This window comes from Lasioglossum baleicum, chromosome 6 (genome assembly GCF_051020765.1).
Source record: "Lasioglossum baleicum chromosome 6, iyLasBale1, whole genome shotgun sequence".
Lineage (NCBI taxonomy): Eukaryota > Metazoa > Arthropoda > Insecta > Hymenoptera > Halictidae > Lasioglossum > Lasioglossum baleicum.
This window is the reverse complement of record NC_134934.1, coordinates 6,705,703-6,729,049: the sequence shown is the minus strand read 5'-3', so window position 1 is coordinate 6,729,049 and position 23,347 is coordinate 6,705,703. Positions and strand designations below refer to the sequence as shown.

The window sequence follows — 23,347 nt, the reverse complement described above, 5'->3', positions numbered from 1 at the left end:
GAGCTGATAAGTAGACGCAATTCTATTGAGATTCATGTAAATAATGTGGCGTTGGTACTGTTAAATGGACAGCGACCTTTAATCATTGTACTTAGTTGTTTGGATTGAAGAGGGTTGGGAGCTAGAGAACGAACCAGCTGTTTGCTATAAACGAGCTTTATGTACAAACACCATTGCTGTCTCTATACAACGTGGTTCTACATCGATCGTTCCTCGCACGAGTTACGGTTTATATTGTTCATTGTCTTATCTCTGTTATTTACAAAACATTGTAAAATCGTTGGCAGTGCGTTGTCGTTTGATCTCGGACGCCTCAGATCCACGGGCCGAGGCGACTCTCGAGGACGTTGGCAGCGTCGACGCGTCCCATCAGTCTCAAGTGGTTCAGGAGGTCCGCGAGGGCAGTGCCCTCCTGATGCTTCGCCTCCCATAGGTCCAGTATGTGCTCGGTCGGGCTCGCCTTCGTCGCGAAGTAATCGACGTATCTGAAATGGAATCGTGACAGATATTTTAGCCGGGGCTTCGCCTTTTGTCGTTCGCGATCGGATCTCTCACCGGTCGACTTGCAGTCTCTGCGCAAGCATCCTCCAATCGTTGCCCCGGGCGCTGGGAGGGTCCAAACACTGGCAGAGCTGTTTCCTCAGCGTTTTCGAGAACCTTGGAGCAAATCCTCTTTCAAACAAATTCGACTAAAATCTGAGGGAACAGCACTGAAATCAAAAATACCTGAACGGTCTTGGGAGCACAGATTCCGTTGACCTGGCAGAGTTTTTCCCTCGCAAAACGATAGAGGACTCCGTCTTGGCGGACCTCTTCCCGCTAGAACCGTTCCTCTTCATGAAGTCCAGATCTATTCTGAGAAATAGAGCGTGCTCTTCGAAACCGCACTGACAGGCACGTAGTTCGAAGCTTAGGCGCGTCTCTCCGACCGTTTTCTCGATCCTGAATGATCGCCTTATGCTTGTTCTTGTTGAAGACCAGATCCTGCGGTGGGGAATCTCTTGGCGCTCTACGAAACCGCTTTCGCGGTCTTCTAGGTCGATTCTTAAGGGAGAACCGCCAGCTCTGAAGCCGAGGGCACCGTGCTCCACTCGGCTACCACCTAGGCGACGTTCCTAAAGAGATTCGAGGGATATGACGCTTTCAAACGTGATCAGACTTTGATAACTAGACTGCAGGTCTTTAGCATTTATGAGAAAAATGAGTGGGAGACACAAGGGACATGTAATCAAAAATAGCTCTGGAGACGACTGTACATACGAGACAATTAAACTCACCCTATCCACCAGAAGTTTGAACGCCGCCTTGGTGTCCTCGATCAAATGACACCTGATATGATCCCTCTCCCGGGACAAGAAGACAGCCACGCAGATCCTCTTCACCGCCAGTCCGGGAGCCACCGAGGAACTCTCCCCGGCAACAGCATAAGCGCTGGGAGTCTCAGTGACCAAGAACACCCCAGTGTGATCAAGTTGTGCGAAAGGTTGTCCAGGCAGATTAATCGGTTCTCCTCCCAGTGTAAGAATCTTGCGCCACATCATCGAAGAGGTGACGTTCGAACTGGTCGACGAGTTGGTTGAATTGCTGGATCGAGTCTCCAGGTCAAGATCCGTGGACCAGAGGCTGAGCTCCCAGTTATCAGTCCTCAGCTCTGCGCAGTGTTCGAACTGGAGGATCACCGGCTTCACTAGATCGATGTCGTTGGGTCCGCAGGCTACCACAGCTGACAGTAAAGTTAGACCAGGTGGTAGTGAGGGTCTCAGGTAGTCATCCCCTAGGACAGCCAGGTGCAGGTTGTGTCGACGACCTCTGGGGATGGCTCCTTCAGGAACCGACATTGAGACTCCAACCTCTGGGACCACAAGGAGGGCTCCTTGCTCATCCACTACTGCTCTGACGATGAATCCACCCGAGTCTCCATGATTCTTGTCATCTTCAGCAAGTACATCCAGCTCGTCATGGTCGTTTTCGTCTTCATTGGTGCTCTCCGCGTTCGGCTGAGTGGAGCCTGCGGAAGAAACGCCAACAAAGCTCAAAAATACTCACCAGCATCTGCTATATCGTTTGTCCACGAGAAGATGGCACGCGGCAGCTTCCGGAAATTGTCCCACCAACGCACCACTCGGCGTGCAATCTTCTCGTGCACGGACAGTACAATGTTCTGAGTAAAACTGGTTAATGTTTACGAGAAGATCGGCCCTCCTCGTTGTCTGACAGGCCTCGTCCACGTTGGGAGTTCCTGCAAGACGACCTGGTAACCGACGAACTCGGCGAAGGCCTCGCAGTAGACGGCAAGGACAGTTGAGGCACGTCATAGTGGTGCTCCGAGCAAGACCTGCGCATCGTCAGAGGGACTTTCAACGGGGGACAAAGATCGATCGCGGAGTACAGTCCTCGAGGATCATTTACCTAGGCATTCTGGCCGCGTTCGACTCGTCTATCACCTGCTCCAACCGCCTGTCCACGGATAGGACCGATCGGTTCTTCGAGACGACCGATTTTGCTAGGTCACCCGGTCGACGGAAGTCCAACCTTGCTACCCCGTACAGCGCCTCCATTCGCTCCTTCCGGCGCATTAGGCGAACGAAGAAGATGGTCGTCAGTACTAAGATGATGGCTGCTAGACTCAGGGTGATCCACAGGGCTAGGATGTTCCTGTGATCGATCGAGCGCGCCGCTGCGGTGCAAACACGATTTCAAGACGGACGTTCTACTACCCTCGCCAGGAAATATTCGATCCTAGTGGATGTGTGGGGTAGTTCACCTAACTTGGGGAGCTTGAATGTCTTTATATCGAGGGTATTTATGTAAGAATTTTTGCATTGATTGCTGGAAAGAGGAGTTCAATGAAGAATTGTTTCATGAATTTTATGCAAAATGAAAATTGTAAGAAACAGAAGCCGTATAAAGTTTATATTAATGTCCGAGTTATACAACCCTACTCCACGTGTGATCACAAAAATCGGATTTTCGATAAACCAGATCGAATACTTTCTGCCAAGGGCGCAAACGGGATCAAATTCAGTTGCACTTACCTTCCTTGAACACCCTGGGTCCGTCCTGTCCGAGAGCTGCATGCGACATCACGTCGAAAAATTGAGGTTACCGGGAATAATCTCGGGTTCGAAAAATCTGGCGACTTTATCTTGCGAACAAGCGGAATCTTCTCGGATTCACGACGACGGCAACCGATTCGAGATTCGAGTTCGGCCCGCGAAAGGTATCTCGCGGTCGATGATTAACAATAGAGGCATTCGAGGCGTCCAACGAGCGGCTAATCGAGGACGATTACGGTGCAGCTGTTCGACGGGGCTCTGGGTTGTTCCTCGGCAAATAAAGGACATGGCTTTCGGCCGGCTTTCTGCGAGTCATTATTAATTTAAATCGTATCGTCCCCGTCGGCGCGCGTGCAACGATCATCGGACGCGACGCGCTCGAAGCGGTGCCCGCTCGCTCGTAGTAAATCCTCCGAGTCACCGGCTCAAAATCAAGAATGAAAAAAACACGGCCGGGAGACAAAAGCCAGAAACAGAAAGAAAAATAAAAAGAGAGACGAAGAGTGGGGGGGGGAGAGGGAGGGAGGGAGGGTTGAGGAAAGAAAACAGCGAGAACTCAGCTGGAGCTCACCATTACATCGATCCGCGGAGCAAGACTCGACGATGATGTCCTTGCCTTGACAGGAACGACCACCATTGCTCGCCGGGGGGTCGTTGCAGGATCTCCTCCTCACTCTGGAACAATCGGGACCGCATGCGGACCACGAGGACCAGCTTGACCATCTGCCGTCGACCGCTGAAAGCAACGGGCGAACTTGAAAATCACGATTAAATCTCGGTTATCAGATTCGACCGGGAGAGAGAGAGAAGCAAGCGTCTGCATCTGCGGTTCCTGAACCACGTCTATCTCTATCTCTGTCTTCTCATGGTCTTTGACGATGTCGCGCGGAATTGGAGACCGTTTGACGGAGCCATTGTTAATTTTATAATTAAATCGCTTACCGGGACAGGAAGGATTGCACTCGACCCTTTGCGTCGCCGGACCCGGACAAGACTGACCCCCGTTGATCGGCATCGGGTTCGAACAGGTACGGGTCCTCTTTTGTACACCTCGGCCGCAACGGGTGCTGCACTCCGACCATCCCGACCAGGAAGACCACCCGCCGTTCACTGGGAACGAATCCGGAATACAGGATCGATGGAGGAGACTTGCATCGCGAGTAATTGTGCATTGCTCTTTGATGAGACCGCGGAAATTGAATTGATCGGCGAGCCGGAGTCTCGAGAAGCTTCTCGGCGCCAGACGTTATAGAAAAGTGTAAGTATAAAGGCACTTTCCAGACGGTAATTATTAGGCCGCCGATCTTTTTGCAAAATAAAACTGTTTCCGTCCGTTACAAGGAACAGAAGCCAAACAGAAATTTCACTGCTAAGGACATTTTTCTAAATTCATTTTTGGAGACATTTTTTAGGGACATTTTTCTAAAGACATTTTTGTAGACATTCTCTAAAGACATTCTTCTAACAAAGTCACGTTTGTGTAAAGCGTATGCACACTTGTATTAAGCGTAATGCGTGCTGCATTGCACGGCAATATCATTGTATCTTTGAAGTTCGATAAATTAGTGAAAGCTATTTCGTTCGGCTTCTTCAAATCACCATATCGAATCGCCGATAACAAGCGCGGCAATCTCCCTAGTGCAAAATTATCGGATGTCGATATCACGAATTCCCTGGTCGCAACAATTACTTAAACCTCCGACCCGTTGCAGCATCCTCGATTAAAAGAGTATCCCAGCTAATTATCGAGGCCGGTCGGGCCGGCTGCCGTTCCCAATTGCTGTTAAGCGGGTGAATGCAACATTCATGCGGGTCTCACGGAATCGTCGGAGAGGATATTGTTTGGTCTTCCTCGTATGAGGATGCAGTGATACGCTTCGGATCAATGGGGAACTGAACTGCCATGCTGGTAAACCATTTAGCTTAGATACAATATAATCTCTATAGAAAGTCTCGGCAAACATCGATCTCTATTATGAATGCCTCAAATCTGTCGTACATTTTCAAGGACACGAAAGGTCAGAAATGGAAGAAATAATTTGTATTTTTTATCACCGATGCTACAGTAAGCGTCACCTCAAAGAATATCGACGTTCTTACTCTGTTTTAAATAGGACCAACTTTCCAAATTGCATTGTATCCGTTCCATAAGTATCAAAGAAGAGACTCACCGTAAACAGTAAGCACAGCAGGCTCACTGACTCTCCTGGCAGCGATGTTCTCCGCAACGCACGAATAGTTTCCCTGGTGCCTAAGCTCAGCTTCTCCAAGAAATAGGTGTCCTTCTCCGGTCTGCACGAAATTTCCAGTGTTCGCCAGTTCGTTGGCGTTGCTCTGCTGAACAGGAGGCTGTACGGTGGAGCCATTGACGGTCTCGAGAGGCGAACCGTTCTTCAACCAATAAACTTTCGGCAGAGGCACCCCCATAGGCGGCGAGCATCGTAATTCCGCGTTTCGACCTGCTTCGACCGACAGGGAGTACGGCGGCGACAGGAAGTGCTTCTTCAGGTCTGCGTCGGGGGTCGTTTTTATTTTTTAATATTCCCGGGGCAACCCCGGGCAGGAGAGAAATGATGGCGAGGGAGTAGGGCACTCAGCGATATTAGGGCGCTCGCATAAATGCAAGGGCGCTTTCACCGGCGGCGTTGTCTATATGGCGTACTCGAGCGGCAACGCGACGGAAAAAGATCTGCTCGATTCCGCGGCCGCGAGGGCAGCTATTCGTCCGGCTATGGTATATTATTCGGTGTGCCCCGTGTATACGCGGAAAAAATAGCTGCTTTTATATCGTTCGTGAAGAGCCGAGCCGCGGCCACCACCGATGCTCTCGATGCACCACGTCCTTGCATCACCAACCGACGTCTAGACTGCGTACTTCCTGATGCCGTATTGCAACGGCCGCTTTTTTAATACGTCAATGTGGAACGGGGACGATTAGCTTCCCGCGGTTCGCTTACGGAAATATTCTGATTACCGGTCGAGTCATTACTGTAATGTATCGATAGATGCGAGAGACAGGCTAGCGACTTTTAAGGGATGTTTATTAACTTTTATCAACGCATTTGTCGCATTTTTTTGGGTTAAAATTAGTTAAACTATATCGTGGATCAAGCGCATAAAATACGATCCACATCGTGTTATGTTTGGTATCATTTTAATTAGAAAGGCGTCACGAATATTTTTGGAAAACTTTCATAACAAAATTATTAACTACTGTGACGTGGCAGCTTTTGCTGACGTCTATCCGAACCCTTTAACCGAGACCGGGTCACCTGCGAGCCGATGCGAATCGAGGCGAGCGTAGCGATCGATCTCCCTGGAGACAACCGGTTTCCAGCGGCGGAAAATTTATCGCATTTGAATGTCGCGCCGCTGGGCGCGACACGAGGTTTCAGGGCCTGCTCCCTTGCAAGGGGAGCCGATACCTATCTTTGACTGCTAATTGGCGATAATCACCACGAGAAGACGCCCGGCAGACCTATCGCGGGACGGCGCTGACGGAGAAGACAACGGGGATTGGACCGAGCTCGGATCTGTCAACCCGGAGATGCCGACAAGGAAGTTACTTGTTAGGGATGTCCAACGGCCCAACCTTGCCGACTCTCATCCGGGAATGGCCATGAGAGCCCACCCGGAATGGCTCGGGTCCACCCCTACCGCCCTCGCAGCGTTATCGGACGCGGCCCCGAGAAACTAAACAATTATCGGAGGCCTGGGTCCGAATTCACTGAATTCGGCCCGGCAGCGAGGAGCCACGCGATAGGTCCGACCGTCGCGACAGCGAAGATAGATGAGGAAGTAGTGGGGACGCTCCGCTTCCGCGTTCCGAGCCGACACGAAGTAGGTTACTAGGACGCAGGACTGCGAAGTAGAGACACGTATTTTGTAATCGCGCTATCGGCTAAGTACTGTGCATCGACAGCATTTATCGGGCTGGAATCGCGCCGTTTGGTAAGTGCCGGTCATAATACTGCGAATAAAGTTCTGTGATTGCTCGTGTTGGCTCGGGACGTCTTTTGGAAGGTTCTGTAACCTATTTGCGCGGGCTAAGTGCTTCGGCGCGTCCGGGGTCCGAGACGAGTGTTCTCGCGCCGGCGCCGAAACAGTGTGTCGTAGCGATCCCGAGTGGTTTTGCGGGACGTACGAATTTCGATTGCGGCCCTTTAGATTCACGATCCTCGGAAGTTCCACGGTGGGACGACGCGACGCGCCCGCTTCGATCTCGCTACGTGTTTGCCGTCCTCGCCTAGTCTCTTCGCACTGCGACGCGTATTCTATCGGGGCTCGGCGGAAATCGTGCCTTTCCAGGCTTGTATCATTCACGCGGAATCCTGTGACCGCCGAGTCCGACGCGAACCGGGAATATTACGCGCGAACGACCGAACACCCGTCGAAATCGATCGAGATCGCGCCGGCGGCCATCTTGTTCGCCACCGGCTCTCGCCGGTGGCCTGTCAACGTTAATTCCCGAGATAATAAACGATCTTTGTCTGCCGTAAATGTCTCGGTTCATTCTTTCCCTGTGAGAAACGTTCCCGTCGCGGGGAATGCCCCGTCTTCCACTCCACGTGTAACCTCGGACCCTTCTACCGCTATCCCAGGTCGCGCAATCCTCGTGTGTTCGGAAAAGTGATCCCTCGGGTTTGAATCCCGATTGTTTTCGTGCGGCACGAGTGCGTGCCTGGCGCCCGTAGGTCCCATTTCGAGCGCTCGAGGGAGAACAATTTCGAATACGCGAGTGATTGTTTGTCCCGGGAGGACCACGTTTCGCGCGACCGAGCGTGGCCCGGCCGTCAGGCCATAATTTCCCGAGTCCGGTCACCGATTCTGTCGAGAACCGGTGAACGGCGTGACAAATTGGCGCCCGAACAGTTCAAATCTCTCGCAGAAGAAGCGATTTGAGAAAAGGGTTTTTCTTAGAGGCGCGTGGAGAAGCGCGGGGCTCTCACAGGAGAAAACATATTATCGGCGAAGAAAGGCGAGTCACAGAGACGAAGCGAGCCGCGGCGTAATAGAGACACGCGACCCGTGTAAACATTTTTTTTTCTCTCCTTCGTTCAGTCGGAAGAATCGAGTCAGCACGGAATTTCTATTATAATTTGGTATTTATTGTCTACAAGGTTCACCTTGTAATTGTTTCGTGTGCCATTCCAGCGGCTAAGCGTAGATACCGGGTGACCAAAATTATGTTGAATAAAGATTTTATTGTTTACTAAATTATTATTTATTGAATCGTAGAGTTATTTAATTGTTTGTTTGTTGCAGTATTTATTTATTTATTTAATTAGTGTAAATTTCTAGTCATTTAATTTATTCAAATTATTTATTATTACTGAAGTATTTATTTAATAATTTATTTATTTATTTTTTTTTAACGTCTCCAAAGGGGTTTAGGGGAGCAACCTTCGTAGCTTGTGGGGTCTCGCGGTCGGTTGCGTGGTACGGGCGACCATCGCACTTGCTGATACGGGACGCGCCAACGAGTGCGACCCACCAGCAGGTCGAGGGTGCCCCTCGCAAGCCGGCACGCGGGATATAGCACGCGGAGGTTGCGTCACTAAAATTCGCCCGAGGAGACGCAAATTAAACAAACCTTTAGTTTGTTTTGTCGGGGTCACCCGCCAAAAAGAAAATTAGTTATCGAGGCCCGGAATGACACACGATTGATATAATTTATGGAAAATTAATTGGAATTTACTGTGTATTCCCCCCGTTTGTGTGGTGTTGGGGGAAGTATGGTATCGAGTCCGAAATATGGTAGCCACTAGACGAGTGCCGCCCTAATGTGCGATAAAAATTTCGTTTGAATGATGTGCGAAGGTCTCTCTCCCTATTGTTTCACGAAGGCTAGCGCTGGCCTAGAGGGGAATTTGCGATGGAAACCCTTTTGCGAACGCGCACGGACCTTTGTCGAACCGCAAAGGACGCGGAAGATTCAATTGGCGACAAAATTTCTTTTTTTTTCCGTTAGACGAAAATGGGGCGAATTGCTTGGGGAACAGCCGTGAGTAGGAAACGGAAATTTACGATAGTCAAGGAAGTTCGGACACCCGTTAGAGGAAGGCACGGGAAAGTCTTTTTTTGTGCGGTAATAGAAGCGTTCCCTTTGTTTAACCGCGTAGCTGCGCGAGGCCGTCTGCATGTACCGCTTACACCACAGGCAGCTGACGAGCTTGGTTATCGGTTATTTACTATCGTGGCGGTCACAGTTACTAGAGGTTAATCGACGAGGGGCCCACCCTAGTTTCGCGTCCGCTACCGAGATATCTGCCGCCAATGGCGGAGGGAGCGACGATTCGGGCGACTGTCTCCCCAAAACCCGCCCGGAGGGAACCCAAACCCGGACCGGGAATTCGAGAACCTCGAGCGTCGTGCGGGAAAAGGAGTTCAGCTACCGCGCCGAGGGGAACCGAAAAGTACCGGACCGGGGTAAGAACACGGGATCCTTCGCGAGACCCCCCGACGCGCAAAGCCGAGGTTACCGCAACCGTGGCAACGCGACAAGGGTCATCGCCCGCCAAACAACGCGTGAGCGAAGCGTACCTGCTGCAACGTTTAAGTGTCGTAAGCCAGGACACCTGTCGAGAGTATGCCGCGAATAACCTGGGCTGCATTGCCACGGAGGCGAGTCAAGGGGGGTAACATTAAGGCGTTGCCGTAGATGCAACAACCGGCGGGTAACGGGGGGAGATGTCGATCAGAGGGGCCGGAGAGACTTCGCCCGAATTAATTTCGACGCACGTAATGACGATCAATAACGGGGACAATAATCGATCACCTCTCTTGGCTGTGGACGCGGGTATCGGCGAGTAGCCGATCCACGACCTAAATAATTTAGGTGCGTCGCGGACATTAGCGAATTAAGACGTCCTCGAAAAATCGATGACGGGGATATCGCGCAGAGGGAAGCGGACGGGCAAAGAGGAGCGTAATATTTTCGCGCGGGGCCAGGGTAATCTCGCGACCTCCTATTTTTGGGAACAGATTCGGTCACGCAATTCGGCAGGGTATCCGAAGACCATCACGCGGTATGGTAGTTCACGATGCAACCGAAGCAAACCCATCTGGTAGCCACATTTCGGGCGAGATGGTAAGTGGAGTAATTCGCGGAAGTTGAGCGGGACCCGGAAGAATTTAGGAACTGGTCCCATTTGGAACGAGATGATTTTGTCGTCACACAGATCACCTTATCGCGGGAACGTAGGTTTGACGGGGACGTAGGGAAATTCTCAACCCCGAGGACCGCGGGACCGAGATCCTGCAGGAGGGCACGGTAACCCGCAGGCAGGGCAATGAGAGATCGAAAGGACCTAGTATCGTATTTATCGCATTTCAGCCCGCTACTACTGGCCACGCATGTATCGAACAACTGTCGAACACGTAAGACGCCGTAATACCAATCAACCCACGAAGGGGGAGCAGACACTCCCACTGGGGTTGATGGGCCAGCGACGTGTTCACACGCCGGGGACAGTAGTAACCGCCGATAGAAGGGATCCGCTCCCGCCTGGCAGATCCGGTCACGGGTACCTTTTGGTAATTTAAAATCCTGTTACGAAATTGAGAATGCGCCCCGATCCGACCTGGATCGGTCCGGAAGCGGCCGAGTCCCTCGAGGGGTTGGTTTTCTCGCGTTGGGGAACCCCGACGTAGTGCTCGCGGACCATGATGCCGAATTCGCGAAACAACGGTCGTAGGGATCTTGCCGACGAATGCGGCATTTCCGGTCAAGTACCACCCCCCCCCCCGTACCACCCGCGAGCGAACCCTGTCGAGTGCGTGGATCGAATCTTGAAAACAATGATTGTAGCTTATTAAGGGGGGATCAGCGAGATTGGGACCTGACTTTACCGCATTTTCGAAGCGCATATCATACCGCGCACCACTCCGTCCTACAGGCTCTCCCCCAGCAATTCTCTATTCCGGGCGAGGACCGCGACCGGTATTAGCGCTAACTCGGGTTCTCCGGTAGGCGCCGGTCGTTCTAGCAGGCCTCGCCCAACTAGGAAATTGTAAAGGAAACAGGTACTCGTCTAGGATTGGTGATGTTGGGATCCGCGTTTGTCTCTACCTTGGTTTTGGGTTACCGTGAGGAAACTCTGAGGAAGATCGATCGTCACCGAGCCCGCGAATGAAATGACCGGTAACTGCCAACGGTGTGGCCCGGTCTCCTTTAGGGGGGGAGGAGTTGTGACGTGGCAGCTTTTGCTGACGTCTATCCGAACCCTTTAACCGAGACCGGGTCACCTGCGAGCCGATGCGAATCGAGGCGAGCGTAGCGATCGATCTCCCTGGAGACAACCGGTTTCCAGCGGCGGAAAATTTATCGCATTTGAATGTCGCGCCGCTGGGCGCGACACGAGGTTTCAGGGCCTGCTCCCTTGCAAGGGGAGCCGATACCTATCTTTGACTGCTAATTGGCGATAATCACCACGAGAAGACGCCCGGCAGACCTATCGCGGGACGGCGCTGACGGAGAAGACAACGGGGATTGGACCGAGCTCGGATCTGTCAACCCGGAGATGCCGACAAGGAAGTTACTTCTTAGGGATGTCCAACGGCCCAACCTTGCCGACTCTCATCCGGGAATGGCCATGAGAGCCCACCCGGAATGGCTCGGGTCCACCCCTACCGCCCTCGCAGCGTTATCGGACGCGGCCCCGAGAAACTAAACAATTATCGGAGGCCTGGGTCCGAATTCACTGAATTCGGCCCGGCAGCGAGGAGCCACGCGATAGGTCCGACCGTCGCGACAGCGAAGATAGATGAGGAAGTAGTGGGGACGCTCCGCTTCCGCGTTCCGAGCCGACACGAAGTAGGTTACTAGGACGCAGGACTGCGAAGTAGAGACACGTATTTTGTAATCGCGCTATCGGCTAAGTACTGTGCATCGACAGCATTTATCGGGCTGGAATCGCGCCGTTTGGTAAGTGCCGGTCATAATACTGCGAATAAAGTTCTGTGATTGCTCGTGTTGGCTCGGGACGTCTTTTGGAAGGTTCTGTAACCTATTTGCGCGGGCTAAGTGCTTCGGCGCGTCCGGGGTCCGAGACGAGTGTTCTCGCGCCGGCGCCGAAACAGTGTGTCGTAGCGATCCCGAGTGGTTTTGCGGGACGTACGAATTTCGATTGCGGCCCTTTAGATTCACGATCCTCGGAAGTTCCACGGTGGGACGACGCGACGCGCCCGCTTCGATCTCGCTACGTGTTTGCCGTCCTCGCCTAGTCTCTTCGCACTGCGACGCGTATTCTATCGGGGCTCGGCGGAAATCGTGCCTTTCCAGGCTTGTATCATTCACGCGGAATCCTGTGACCGCCGAGTCCGACGCGAACCGGGAATATTACGCGCGAACGACCGAACACCCGTCGAAATCGATCGAGATCGCGCCGGCGGCCATCTTGTTCGCCACCGGCTCTCGCCGGTGGCCTGTCAACGTTAATTCCCGAGATAATAAACGATCTTTGTCTGCCGTAAATGTCTCGGTTCATTCTTTCCCTGTGAGAAACGTTCCCGTCGCGGGGAATGCCCCGTCTTCCACTCCACGTGTAACCTCGGACCCTTCTACCGCTATCCCAGGTCGCGCAATCCTCGTGTGTTCGGAAAAGTGATCCCTCGGGTTTGAATCCCGATTGTTTTCGTGCGGCACGAGTGCGTGCCTGGCGCCCGTAGGTCCCATTTCGAGCGCTCGAGGGAGAACAATTTCGAATACGCGAGTGATTGTTTGTCCCGGGAGGACCACGTTTCGCGCGACCGAGCGTGGCCCGGCCGTCAGGCCATAATTTCCCGAGTCCGGTCACCGATTCTGTCGAGAACCGGTGAACGGCGTGACACTACATAAAACTTTTAAAGAAAGGTGTGTGCTTACACGAATGCACGCGCACTCGTCGAATAGTGCTTCTGCATTGCAAGACGAAGAAATGTTCTAAAAAAATTCTTGTTACACGAATCTACAGGGTGCGGCACAAATTAGTCCTCACGATTTTTCAGCCCCTTCGGATGGTCGGACAGAAAAGTGGTTCGTATCAAAGTTAATCAGTATTTAACCGACAAGAAATTGCAATTCTTTAAATTTAAAAGAAATCGATTTTCAACAAAAAATCAAGGTCGCTGTCATAGCTTTAAATGAAACTGATATTTTCAACTTCATAAACATATTCATGGCGACATTTTCTTTCAAGGTCATCTGAAAGTCATCGTATAGCAGGTCGTTGAATTCGTTTCGACGTCGCCTACAATATTATGAAGTTAAAAATACCCACTTCCATTTAAAGATGTGACAGCGACCTTGATTTTTTTAATTTAAAAAATTGCAATTTCTTGTCAGTTAAATACTGATTAACTTTGATAAGAAACACTTTTCTGTCCGACCACCCGAAGGGGCTGAAAAATCGTGGGGACTAATTTGTACCGCAGCTATAATCAATTATAGGTGATTCCAAGCTTGAACGATTCTAATCGAAATCAAAACCGACATTGTGCAAATCAGCGTGCCGCAGGAATTGCTAGATTAATTTGCGTGTTTCGAGGAGGATCGCGTCCTGCTCGATAACGATTCAACGCGAAAGTAGTCCCGTGACGAGACACCGTCGATCGATACCAGGTTATTCAATCTCGAAAGCACGTCCGTTTCCTGTTTGCGCGTAAATACGGATTTAATACTGTTTCCTGTTTGCGCCGCGTGTTTGCGCGTCGCGCGACTCCTCTGAATGAAAATTGCTCTTTCGACGTGCGAAAGCCCGCGAAACCAATCCACTTCCGGTTCCGTGCGGCCGCGATATCGCGAACTCTTTCGGGGATTCGACAAACGGACAAACAGAAAGTTTTGACGAGGGAAGACGACGACGTTGACAACGACGACAACGGTTTACGGGCTACTTGCCGCGCCGATTTCAAATTAAGAAACTTGTCGACGTACCGGAATCGAAAGTTCCCGTTGACGTATCGACTTCGAGGGAACTTCGATCTCTAACGGTGTAGCTAACTCGTTTCGAAAATTCTCAAAGGCGTATCCGAACTTTCGAAACTTCCTACCGTATTCTGCGAAGTATTGGAAATGGTTTAGCGCACTTCGCGGAACATGTTACAGATTTCCCGGTGATGTGAAGCAACTTTCCATGCACGATCTCGTTGTTGTATTAAAATTTTGTGAGTTCCCTATTTGATAAAGGGAAACATGATGGAGATTATTGTTGCAGAAGTTTATTATAGATTTTCAGACAATACTGCAACCCCCTACATCCCTTAAACATTTTTAAATAATTTGTAAAAGTTACAGATAAAAATGCTGCTCTTAAAAGCTGACAAGTTTCCGCTCGAATAAAAAAAAAAAAACAAGAAAAACAGCGAATAATTACAATGAGTCACAAAGCTCAATTAGAGCTCCATTACGAATTTCCGAGCAGCACCATCAGAAGTTCTTGATGAAAGACACCATAGACCTTCTACTAAGGGTTTCCCGGCGAATCCGGAGCAGGCCTTCTGAAGCTGCCAATTAGGGGATCAATTTCGTTAATGTAGAAGGTGACCAATAGTGGCGGGGCTCGAATTCGAATCGGTGAGAGGGCTCGGCGAGCCGTAATTAAACGGGAACACGGTTGGCCGATAGTTTCCATAATTTTGATTCCCACCGTATAACAGAGAGGTGGGGAAGGGGTTGTGGATCGAGGATCGTTTGGAAACGAACGTGTAATTGTAGCGTATTCTCGGTGTTCCGGGGGTGCGAATAGTGCTACCGAGGTTGAAGAGAGGAGAACGGCCTCGGGGCGACCGACACCTGGAATCGGTCATAAAACGTAACTTCATTAACCCGATTAGCGGCGGGCCGAGCTCACTCGAAAGGGGTTTTCCCCGAGATACCGGACGCGAAATTCACTCCGTGGGGTAAGCTTTCGACGGCTGTCGACGAGGGTTAACCGGTGGGCTGGCGCGGTGAGGAAAGTGGCCGGTTGTTTTCATCCGATATTTCGTGACGCGTAAACCGAGAGTCGAAAATCTAATCGATATTCCATTGCAAGGCAAACACCCGTGAATACAGAACCGACTCTCTACCCTTCCCCCCCCCCCCACCCGCGATTCCCTTTCGATCGGATCGTGATTTTTTGGTCCGACAGGCAAACGTTGTATCGCCGCCCATGCAAATTGGAATGGTAACTTGCGAATCGGTTTAGCAAAAAAACCGCGGCACGACGCAGCTTGCTTTTCAATTTTTCCGCGAACCGACTCACTTCTGCGGGACCGTTGTCCTGTGCTGAAATAAAAGTCAACGCGCAAGAACTCCCGGAAAACTGTACTCCCCGAGACTAAATTTTTGGACTGAATGATTAGCAGGAGTTTAGTAGATTTGTCTATAAATGATACTAAAATTGCGGAGCTAAGATTTCTGGTGTTAATAGTACTTATTTAATTCTCTTATATTTTACAGAGCATAATGCAGAAATGCTGGTAATATGATTGAATAATTTATTCAGAATTTATTTTTTGTAGTTCGTTTATACAGGGTGAGTCACCTAACGTTGCCACCTCAAATATCATTTGTTGTTTTTAAAGATACGTCGAATGTCTGAAGGACAAAGTTGAATGGTTCAGCGGGGCTCACATGATACCAAAAGTATTTTTGTTTTTCTGTGATCTTTTTTAGAGATATCAAGGTCACCTTCATTTTTTAAATGGAATGAGGTATTTTTTAATACATCAATCGATGCAGTTAGACGTTCGTTATAAAAAAGTACTAACCTATGTATGTATATCGAAATATTAGTAGAGATATTTCAATTTCAATAATTCTATACACCATTACTGTCGTACTAACATAAGACGTTACACTAATAAATAAACGCTAATGTCTGAACACTTTTTTATAACGAATGTCCAGCTGCATCAATCGATGTATTAAAAAATACCTCATTCCATTTTTAAAAAATGAAGGTGACCTTGATATCTCTAAAAAAAATCACATAAAAATAAAAATATTTTTGGTATCATGTGAGCCCCACTGAACCATTCAACTTTCTCCTTCAGACATTTGACGTATGTATCTTTAAAAACAACAAAGATATTTGAGATGACAACGTTAAGTGGCTCACCCTGTATAATTTAGTTCATTACACTGAGTTTTCCGATGCATTCATAGTTTCATGTCTTTCATACCGCATTATATTACATTAAGCAGGGGCTATTAAGGAAACTGACAGGGTGGTCGGTATCCTATGTAGAGAACGATATTTAGGAAAATCTCGCGGTAATACCGCATTAACGCGAATTACCGATGAGAAGCCTTTGCATAAGGGTAACTAACATTTTAGGATCCGTTTACACTCGACACCCCCACCGTTTCGCACCCTTGCGGATCATAAACTCCCCTTCTGAGTCACACCAGCAAATATATATGTTAATCCACCCTCAAAATGTCTCGGCGACAACTTTCCTTGCTTTTATGCCTTTTCTGTATCATAAGATCTTCGATATCCTTCTATATCTTAGGAGTTTCGCCACGAAATTCGAGGTAACATTCGATCGAGAATCCACGATTCACGAAGGGTCAAGAAACGTGATGCTCATAACGAAACAAACTTTTTCTGCCCCCTGTAAAATTGTCTTAAGGGTGGAAACACTCTTTTCCTATCACCGCAAATATTTACAAAGCTACGTAAAGCTGTCAGTTTATTTTTATACGGTCCACATTCCAATAAATGAAACGATATGGAATTACGGATGAAGGGGGTGAATTTTGAGAGAACCATTCTGTCTGTATGTAAGAAGATCGTACGAAATAGTACAATTTTTCATTTAACCTTTTTCCTAACATCTTTAGCGTACCGTATACTTCACTGACTTGGCTCGATAGAGCTGATTGTATTTTAATAATAAAAGGAAAATTCCACGAATGTAAAACAAATAGTTAATTCGTCGTCTCGCGAGGAAATTCGACGAGGATTCGTACGTTCGAGAATTTGCCAGAAGTCGCTTGAATCGAGCATCGACAGGGGGTCAAGAAAAGGGACGTCAGGGGTGGAAAGAGGGTGGAAAAGAGAGATCGGGAGAAGGGGTAGAAAATACGAGAGAAGAGATTGGAGTGTTCTCTACTTACAGGCGACCTCAACCGTGGCGGGCTGCCCTCGAATCTGACCTGGTCCCGACCATGCCACGCACTCGCACTTGAACCTCTCCCTGCCGAAGTACTCCTCGACCTCGTTCCTCGTCACGTTCAACTCGACCTCGACGACCCTCGTCCCGGTACGAGGGTCGACGAAATCCTGGTGCTGCGATCGCTCGGCCCGGTCACCGTTACAGCGAAAATACACCTGCAAGCCGAGGGGAATACGGTGGCTGGTTAATTTCCCGTAGCAAGTCGAGCCGAGTGAAGCCAAGTCAAATGAACGCAAGCAAGCGGAGGCGAGTGAAGGCACGTGAAACCAAGTCAACCTCGAGTCGAGTCGAGTCGAGTGAAAAGAGGCCGAGACGTGTCCGTTGCTGGCGTCGAGCTAGCTTTGAGTGGTTAATAAGGCTCGAGTGGAAAATGACGGGGTCGACGACAGCGCGGTTAGACCCTACTTTGCGGACGCGCGAAACGGAACACGCCCGAAAAGCTATCCTCTCTCTCTCTCTCTGTATCGCAATGTGCGAAAGTGACCCTCCCGAGGCCCTTTGTTTCTGCTTTTCGACACGGCCGTCCGGTTACCATTGTTCCCCGGACGCAGAACCAGGTGCTAAATGGATTTTAGCAGGCTACTTTCTTGAGCCTGTTGTTGCCACGTGTGGCAATCTTCTCACGTTGAAACCTCCGCTTTGGAAGCCGTTTGCGTATGTGGAAAGAGACCTTGCCGGCGAAAACTACGGTGTGAAACTAAATTTTGGTACCTAACACAGACCACATTAGTAATCAATAGACAGCGGAGCTTTATGCATTTACAGCAAAATTGAGTAGGTGTAATTCGACACAGTGAAATCATTAGAAGAATTTAAAAACACTGTTATATTATTTTCGACCTATTAAACATATCGCTGCACCGGAAGTATAGTGACACAACTGCAAAAATTGAAGATTCGGTTTAATTCTTCTATGAGAGTAGTTCATAGACATTGTGGGTTATTATTGCAGCTTTTAAGTTATTTCAATTTATAAAATAATAAATACCAGCCTCGATTTACATTATGTTGATTTACAAACATCTAGTAAATGCATTTTTGAGCCCGCCAACACAATAAAGTCAATTTCACAAAATTTTGCAGTTGCGCCATTGTACTTCCGGAGCAGCGATATTAAGAAAATTAATTTCTATTTCACTCCAGTTGGTTGCAAATCAGCTAGAAAATTTTTATTTTGCATAAAGATCGGCTGTCTAGTAATTAATGTGCGAAAGTATTCAATCTGACAGAAATAGGAAGCGAGTGATACTGTCCACGAGTGTTCCTCTACAAGCAAAGCACACTTTCCCAAGTGAATAGCTGCTTTGACGGACACCATAAGAATAGTTTGGTACAATGAAAGTAGCATTCTCCATACCAGAAGAGCATGTGCAGCACGACAGTGTAGGGTGGCAGGCCTCCCCTTGACGACGAACGTGTCGACAGGCTCCGCGAGGAAGATCGGCAACGAGCCACCCGCGATAAGATCGGTGTCGCTGGTTATAGTCGCGGTTTCATAGTCCCCGTAGTCGTAGTCATCTACCGGATAATTCTCCTCGTCGTCTTCCTCCGCGTCATCCTCCTCCTTCGTGTCTGAAACAAAGGGTGAGTTCACGCGACTTCAGATCGCAGATACGGAAACTTTCGACGGGTTCCGAGTCGCCGAATTAATTCTAAATCGTGCGCTCATCATCGCCGCGTTGACACCTTGTCTAACCGCGTACTCAGTCTACAGGGTGTCTCGAATCACAAGCGGAATCTTCACAAATTCATGCACAGACATGATTGTTTGCAAATGGAGAGGACCGTCGTTCTAAGGGAATTTGCAATTTATAGTCAAATCATGATGCAATTCATAATCAAATTGACACGATAATGGTACCGTAAATATATGTATTTCTGCGAACAGATACCGTTGAAGGCGGTAGACTTCTCGGTAATACAAACACGGGGTTTTTCAGTAGTTAAAAGCGCTAGAGAGATAAACTTCATTTACGTGGTGTAATTTGCATTTAAGTTTACCGGCATGAAATATACACGTGTCTCATCGTTTCAACAAGTTTAAATAATTTTTTCCACAAAGCAAGTGAGTAACACTTTTTTCCTTAACTCAGTTTAAAAATGCAAGATAATATCTTAATATACAATAATTTTCAGACTCAATTATTTCTTGAAAATGATCTGAAGTAAGATCGAAACGTCGAAATTTATGTGGTAATTTGTAAAATAACAAATATACGATCGATAAAACGAAATATTTATTTGTAATTTGCATTATTCGGCAGCATGTAGCTATGAAAATACTTACATGTGCAGTTAAGCTTTCGAATAGTGCAAATTACGCCTCGTAAACGAAGAAATAGGACTTTTGAGGGAGATAGCGCCCTAGATCGAGCGTTTTTGACTACTGAAAACCCCCGTGTTTGTATTATCGAGAACTCCCTTAAGAGCATGCACAATTTAGGCTACTTTTCTAAATGTAGAGACGAATATCTTTGCAAACACAGAAAGCCACAGTTGTAGGATAATATACAATCTAGAGGAAGGAACAATTGAGGCTACTTATATATCTATAGTAGCGATAAATTACTATGCAAACATACAGACACTTATTGTAGGGTAATTTACAATCTAGGGGCAGGTATAATTTAAGCTACTTATCAATTTATGTGGAGAGAAATGTCTTTGCACACATATTAGACCATAGTCGCAGGGGAATTTACAATCTAGAGGCAGGCGCAATTTCGCCTACTTGCAATCTATCTAGAGACAAATTTCTTTCGCATTATAGGGTTGCATAGTTGCAGGGGAATTTACAAATCATACGTAGATTTTGGGCCACTCTTTCCTATCTCACAAAATAAACACGATTGATTCTCTGATGACACTGTAAATAGTCAGTGATTTTCGTTTGTGCACAGATTTCTTTAAGCTGGCAGGTTTGTGTTGCAAGTTAGCGTGTATAGTAATTCCTGTAGCCTCTTATAACCAGCAAGAGGAATCATGTAGACAGAAGCCAATAGCTCACAGCGAGCCAGCACTCGGCACGCCGGGATCGTCGATCCATTACGCTCGGTAAACGGGCGTTAAATAAGAGCATTTCAATAAGCAGAAAAATCGGATGATCGCCGGAGGGTTCATCCGGTCGGTTCCCCGATCCCCTGGGTACTCTGGCTGGACATTGATTCCGCCGTCAACGCGATAACTATCCCCCAATCATCATCCATCTTCGCGGGAACCGGCAATTTCCTCCCGCATTACCGCGCGCAAATCTTGAGCGAAACCGCCACGAACCACGAGTTTCCATCGATACGGGCGGCTCTCGCCGCTTTTACGTAGGCATCCCCTTGTTCATCCGCGGCACCGAAACGGTTCCATTTGCCCGATCGTTATCCCGTTAAGTTATTACACCGCGAACAACCGATAAAGATCGGACACGGGCCGGCGCGGCGTTGCGCTTGTCGAAAGAGTGAGAGAGAGCAAGGGGTTAATTCAACGAGCGAAACCGGCGGAAACGAGCAGAAACGATGGAGAACGGAGAGAGAGAGAGAGATCGAAGGATTGAGATCCGCGCCGACACGGTTTTCCTCGATCATCCTAACCGCGTTAACAAGCCGATCGAGGCGCGTTCCCCGCGGTAAATTTAGACGTCGCGGCGCGAAGCATCGCGATGCTTGAAAACGGTAAAGCCCGGTTTAACGATGCGTACGGGATTTTACGTCGTGTATCAGTCAGCGGGATCCGCTCGCTTAGGAGATCTCTTAGTCTTTACACTACTCGCCGAGAAGCCTCGTTGTACTCTCTTCTCATCGCTTCTCTTCTCTTCTTCGCGTTCCACCACGTCGTCTAGCTGTTTCTATCCTCGTGTGTTTCTCGCTCGACCAACAACCACCGGGAACTTTATTGGCCTGCACAGACAGCCAACCGCGCGTCCCTCTTGTTTGACTCGAAGCAGTAAACCGTAGAACGGCTGAACGACGATTACCTACGCTGTCACGCGCCGGGAAAAACATGTCACGATTTTCGAGCCACGGCTTTTCGAGAATATCCGTCTGTCGCGTAAATTCGCCCCGGCGAATTTATCTCTGTCGCGGGTGCACCACGATCTACAATCCGACGACGTCTTTCAAATTGAGAATTACGTACCGAGAGCACGCGTGATTTGCGGAGTGTGCGGGGCATGCCGGTTCTCCGTCGATCACTGGGAAAGTGATTTTGACCAGTGTGAAGCTTGCGGGCGAACGTGAGCGGGATCGGTGATCCTTGTTTCGCGAGGACGGTCGAGAAACTACAGGTGTTTCTAGCTGTTTGACTTTGGCTTGTTATAGGCATTTCTAGCGTTTTTCTTTGTTGTTTATGTCGGAACGATTATTGAATCGTTTTGCTACAATAATATTATAGTATGTCGTAGACAGTTTTGGGCATTGAGAGGTTCATGAATTCGAAATTGACAAGTTTATACTGAATAATTTCTCCATTTTCATGCATTTTCCAGGTTCCAATCAAAATTTTTACACCGACTATATTGACGCAAAAATTCATTCGTAAATCTGCACAAATTATTCCGTCAACTGAATACTGATAACGCGACAATAAATATGTTGTGTAACTTATAAAAATTGTCTTTACGTCAACATTTTTAGTGCTGAAGTTCTTGTTCTCTGTAATTCAATTCTTCTATTTGAAATTTTTTAAAATCTTTCTACCGTTGAAGTGATCTAGAAATGAATGAATTTTATTATTTTTAAAAAGTACTTCCGAGCCATGGGCAATAAATTCTTATATGCAACATGCTTTACAATTTTGACTCTGACTCACTGTATATAGTCCTCTAAGTAAGATTTACAGCTCCATTACACGGAACTCGCAACCAAACTAATAACAAATCATTCAAACTAATCAGTCCTCCAATTTGATCAGAGAAAACGATCATCTACCACACTGACAACTGAACATTCTACCGCTAGATCCAACGATCCTTACTTTCGATCGCGCAGGCGAGGCGAAGTAGCGCCAGGAGCAGCAGGCTGGTCTTCATCTCCATCACATCTCACAATACCTACTAGTCACCCATCACCATGACCAACTCGAATCCGATCGTCAACAGAAACCCAAAAGAAAAAACAATCTCAACGGATCACGTCCCTTCTCCCAATGAATCCTCGAATCATAACACGCGTGTCACCGGACTTGTACCGTTTCTACACGGTATCGCGAGTCAGCATAACAATGCTATCGTCTGACGATTCGATCGATCTCGATCATCGGCCGGCTGGCCGGTTCTCCAACGATCGGTCGGCATCGAGGCCGGACACTCGAACGAACCTTTCACGTTCTTTAATTAGGATTGTCCGGAAGACGGGCTGGTGTCATTAATTAGTCCATTAAATAAGGGGTGAGGATATAGATAAAGAGGATGAGAGAAAGAGAGAGAGAGAGAGACAACGTGGGGGTTGGCACTTGGTCGGCTGCACTTCGTGCTCGAGGGATGAGACCGAGAGACACGTGACTATGCGCGCGCCTGATCGAAAAATGAGAGGAAGCAACGGTTCAGAAAGGGGGTGGGTTGCTCGCAGTTGGAGGGTTGGTTGGCTGCACGATGCTCGCGGCTCGGCACGCGGTGGACGACTGAACTTGCCGACGTGCGCGCACCTCTATATATACATATATACACGTCTCACTTCGATACCGTCGCTCTTCTTCATCCCCTTGTCGTCGGGGGTGGTGGTGGCGACGCCGTTGTCGGGAAACGGTGGTGGCGATGCTGGCGGCGGCAGAGCCGACTCTCTCCTGGTAGTGGTGGCGATGCTGTTGGCGACGGCGATGCCGTTGATGCTGGTCCTCATGGTGGTGGTGCCTGCCCCTCATGCTAGTGGTGGTGGTAGCACCGGTGCCCCTCGGAGGCTGCGCCTTCTTCAGCGAACACGCCGATCCTCCTTCCGGTACGGATCAAGGACAAGTGCCGGGGAGAGACACGCCGCGTCGAGTTTCGGAGACTCTCGTGCTGATCATTGTGCATTTTTCGATTCGAATTTGTCGAATGTGGGGGAACGTTCGTGTTAACTGGAACATGACTTCTTCTCGAAATTGTAACATGTGTAATAAAGATTAATGACATATTTTGTCTGTACTATAGAAAACGGTCTAGGACAATGAAATCAATGTTT

General features: G+C 48.7%; 1 protein-coding gene across 1 annotated transcript; it reads right to left on the bottom strand.

Annotated features, from left to right (window-relative positions):
- Positions 1-140: 140 nt before the first annotated feature.
- LOC143209247 (netrin receptor UNC5C) lies at positions 141-22,805 on the bottom strand. Its single transcript, XM_076424641.1, has 13 exons — positions 22,164-22,805; positions 18,559-18,773; positions 17,143-17,356; positions 5,228-5,566; positions 3,999-4,166; positions 3,628-3,792; positions 3,036-3,071; positions 2,410-2,677; positions 2,187-2,335; positions 1,278-2,008; positions 727-1,115; positions 556-657; positions 141-485 (listed from the first exon to the last, which is right to left on the bottom strand). The coding sequence occupies exons 1-13, from the start codon at positions 22,222-22,224 to the stop codon at positions 314-316; spliced, it is 3,009 nt and encodes a 1,002-aa protein (XP_076280756.1). The 5' UTR covers positions 22,225-22,805; the 3' UTR covers positions 141-313.
- Between the last annotated feature and the right edge of the window lie 542 nt (positions 22,806-23,347).

Coding starts and splice junctions, on each gene's coding strand:
- LOC143209247 (XM_076424641.1), bottom strand. CDS start 22,224: ATGGAGATGAAGACCAGCCTGCTGCTCCTGGCGCTACTTCGCCTCGCC. Junction 17,357..18,558: donor GTGCTGCACATGCTCTTCTG/GTATGGAGAATG, acceptor CTCGGCTTGCAG/GTGTATTTTCGCTGTAACGG. Junction 3,793..3,998: donor GTGCAATCCTTCCTGTCCCG/GTAAGCGATTTA, acceptor CGTTGCTTTCAG/CGGTCGACGGCAGATGGTCA.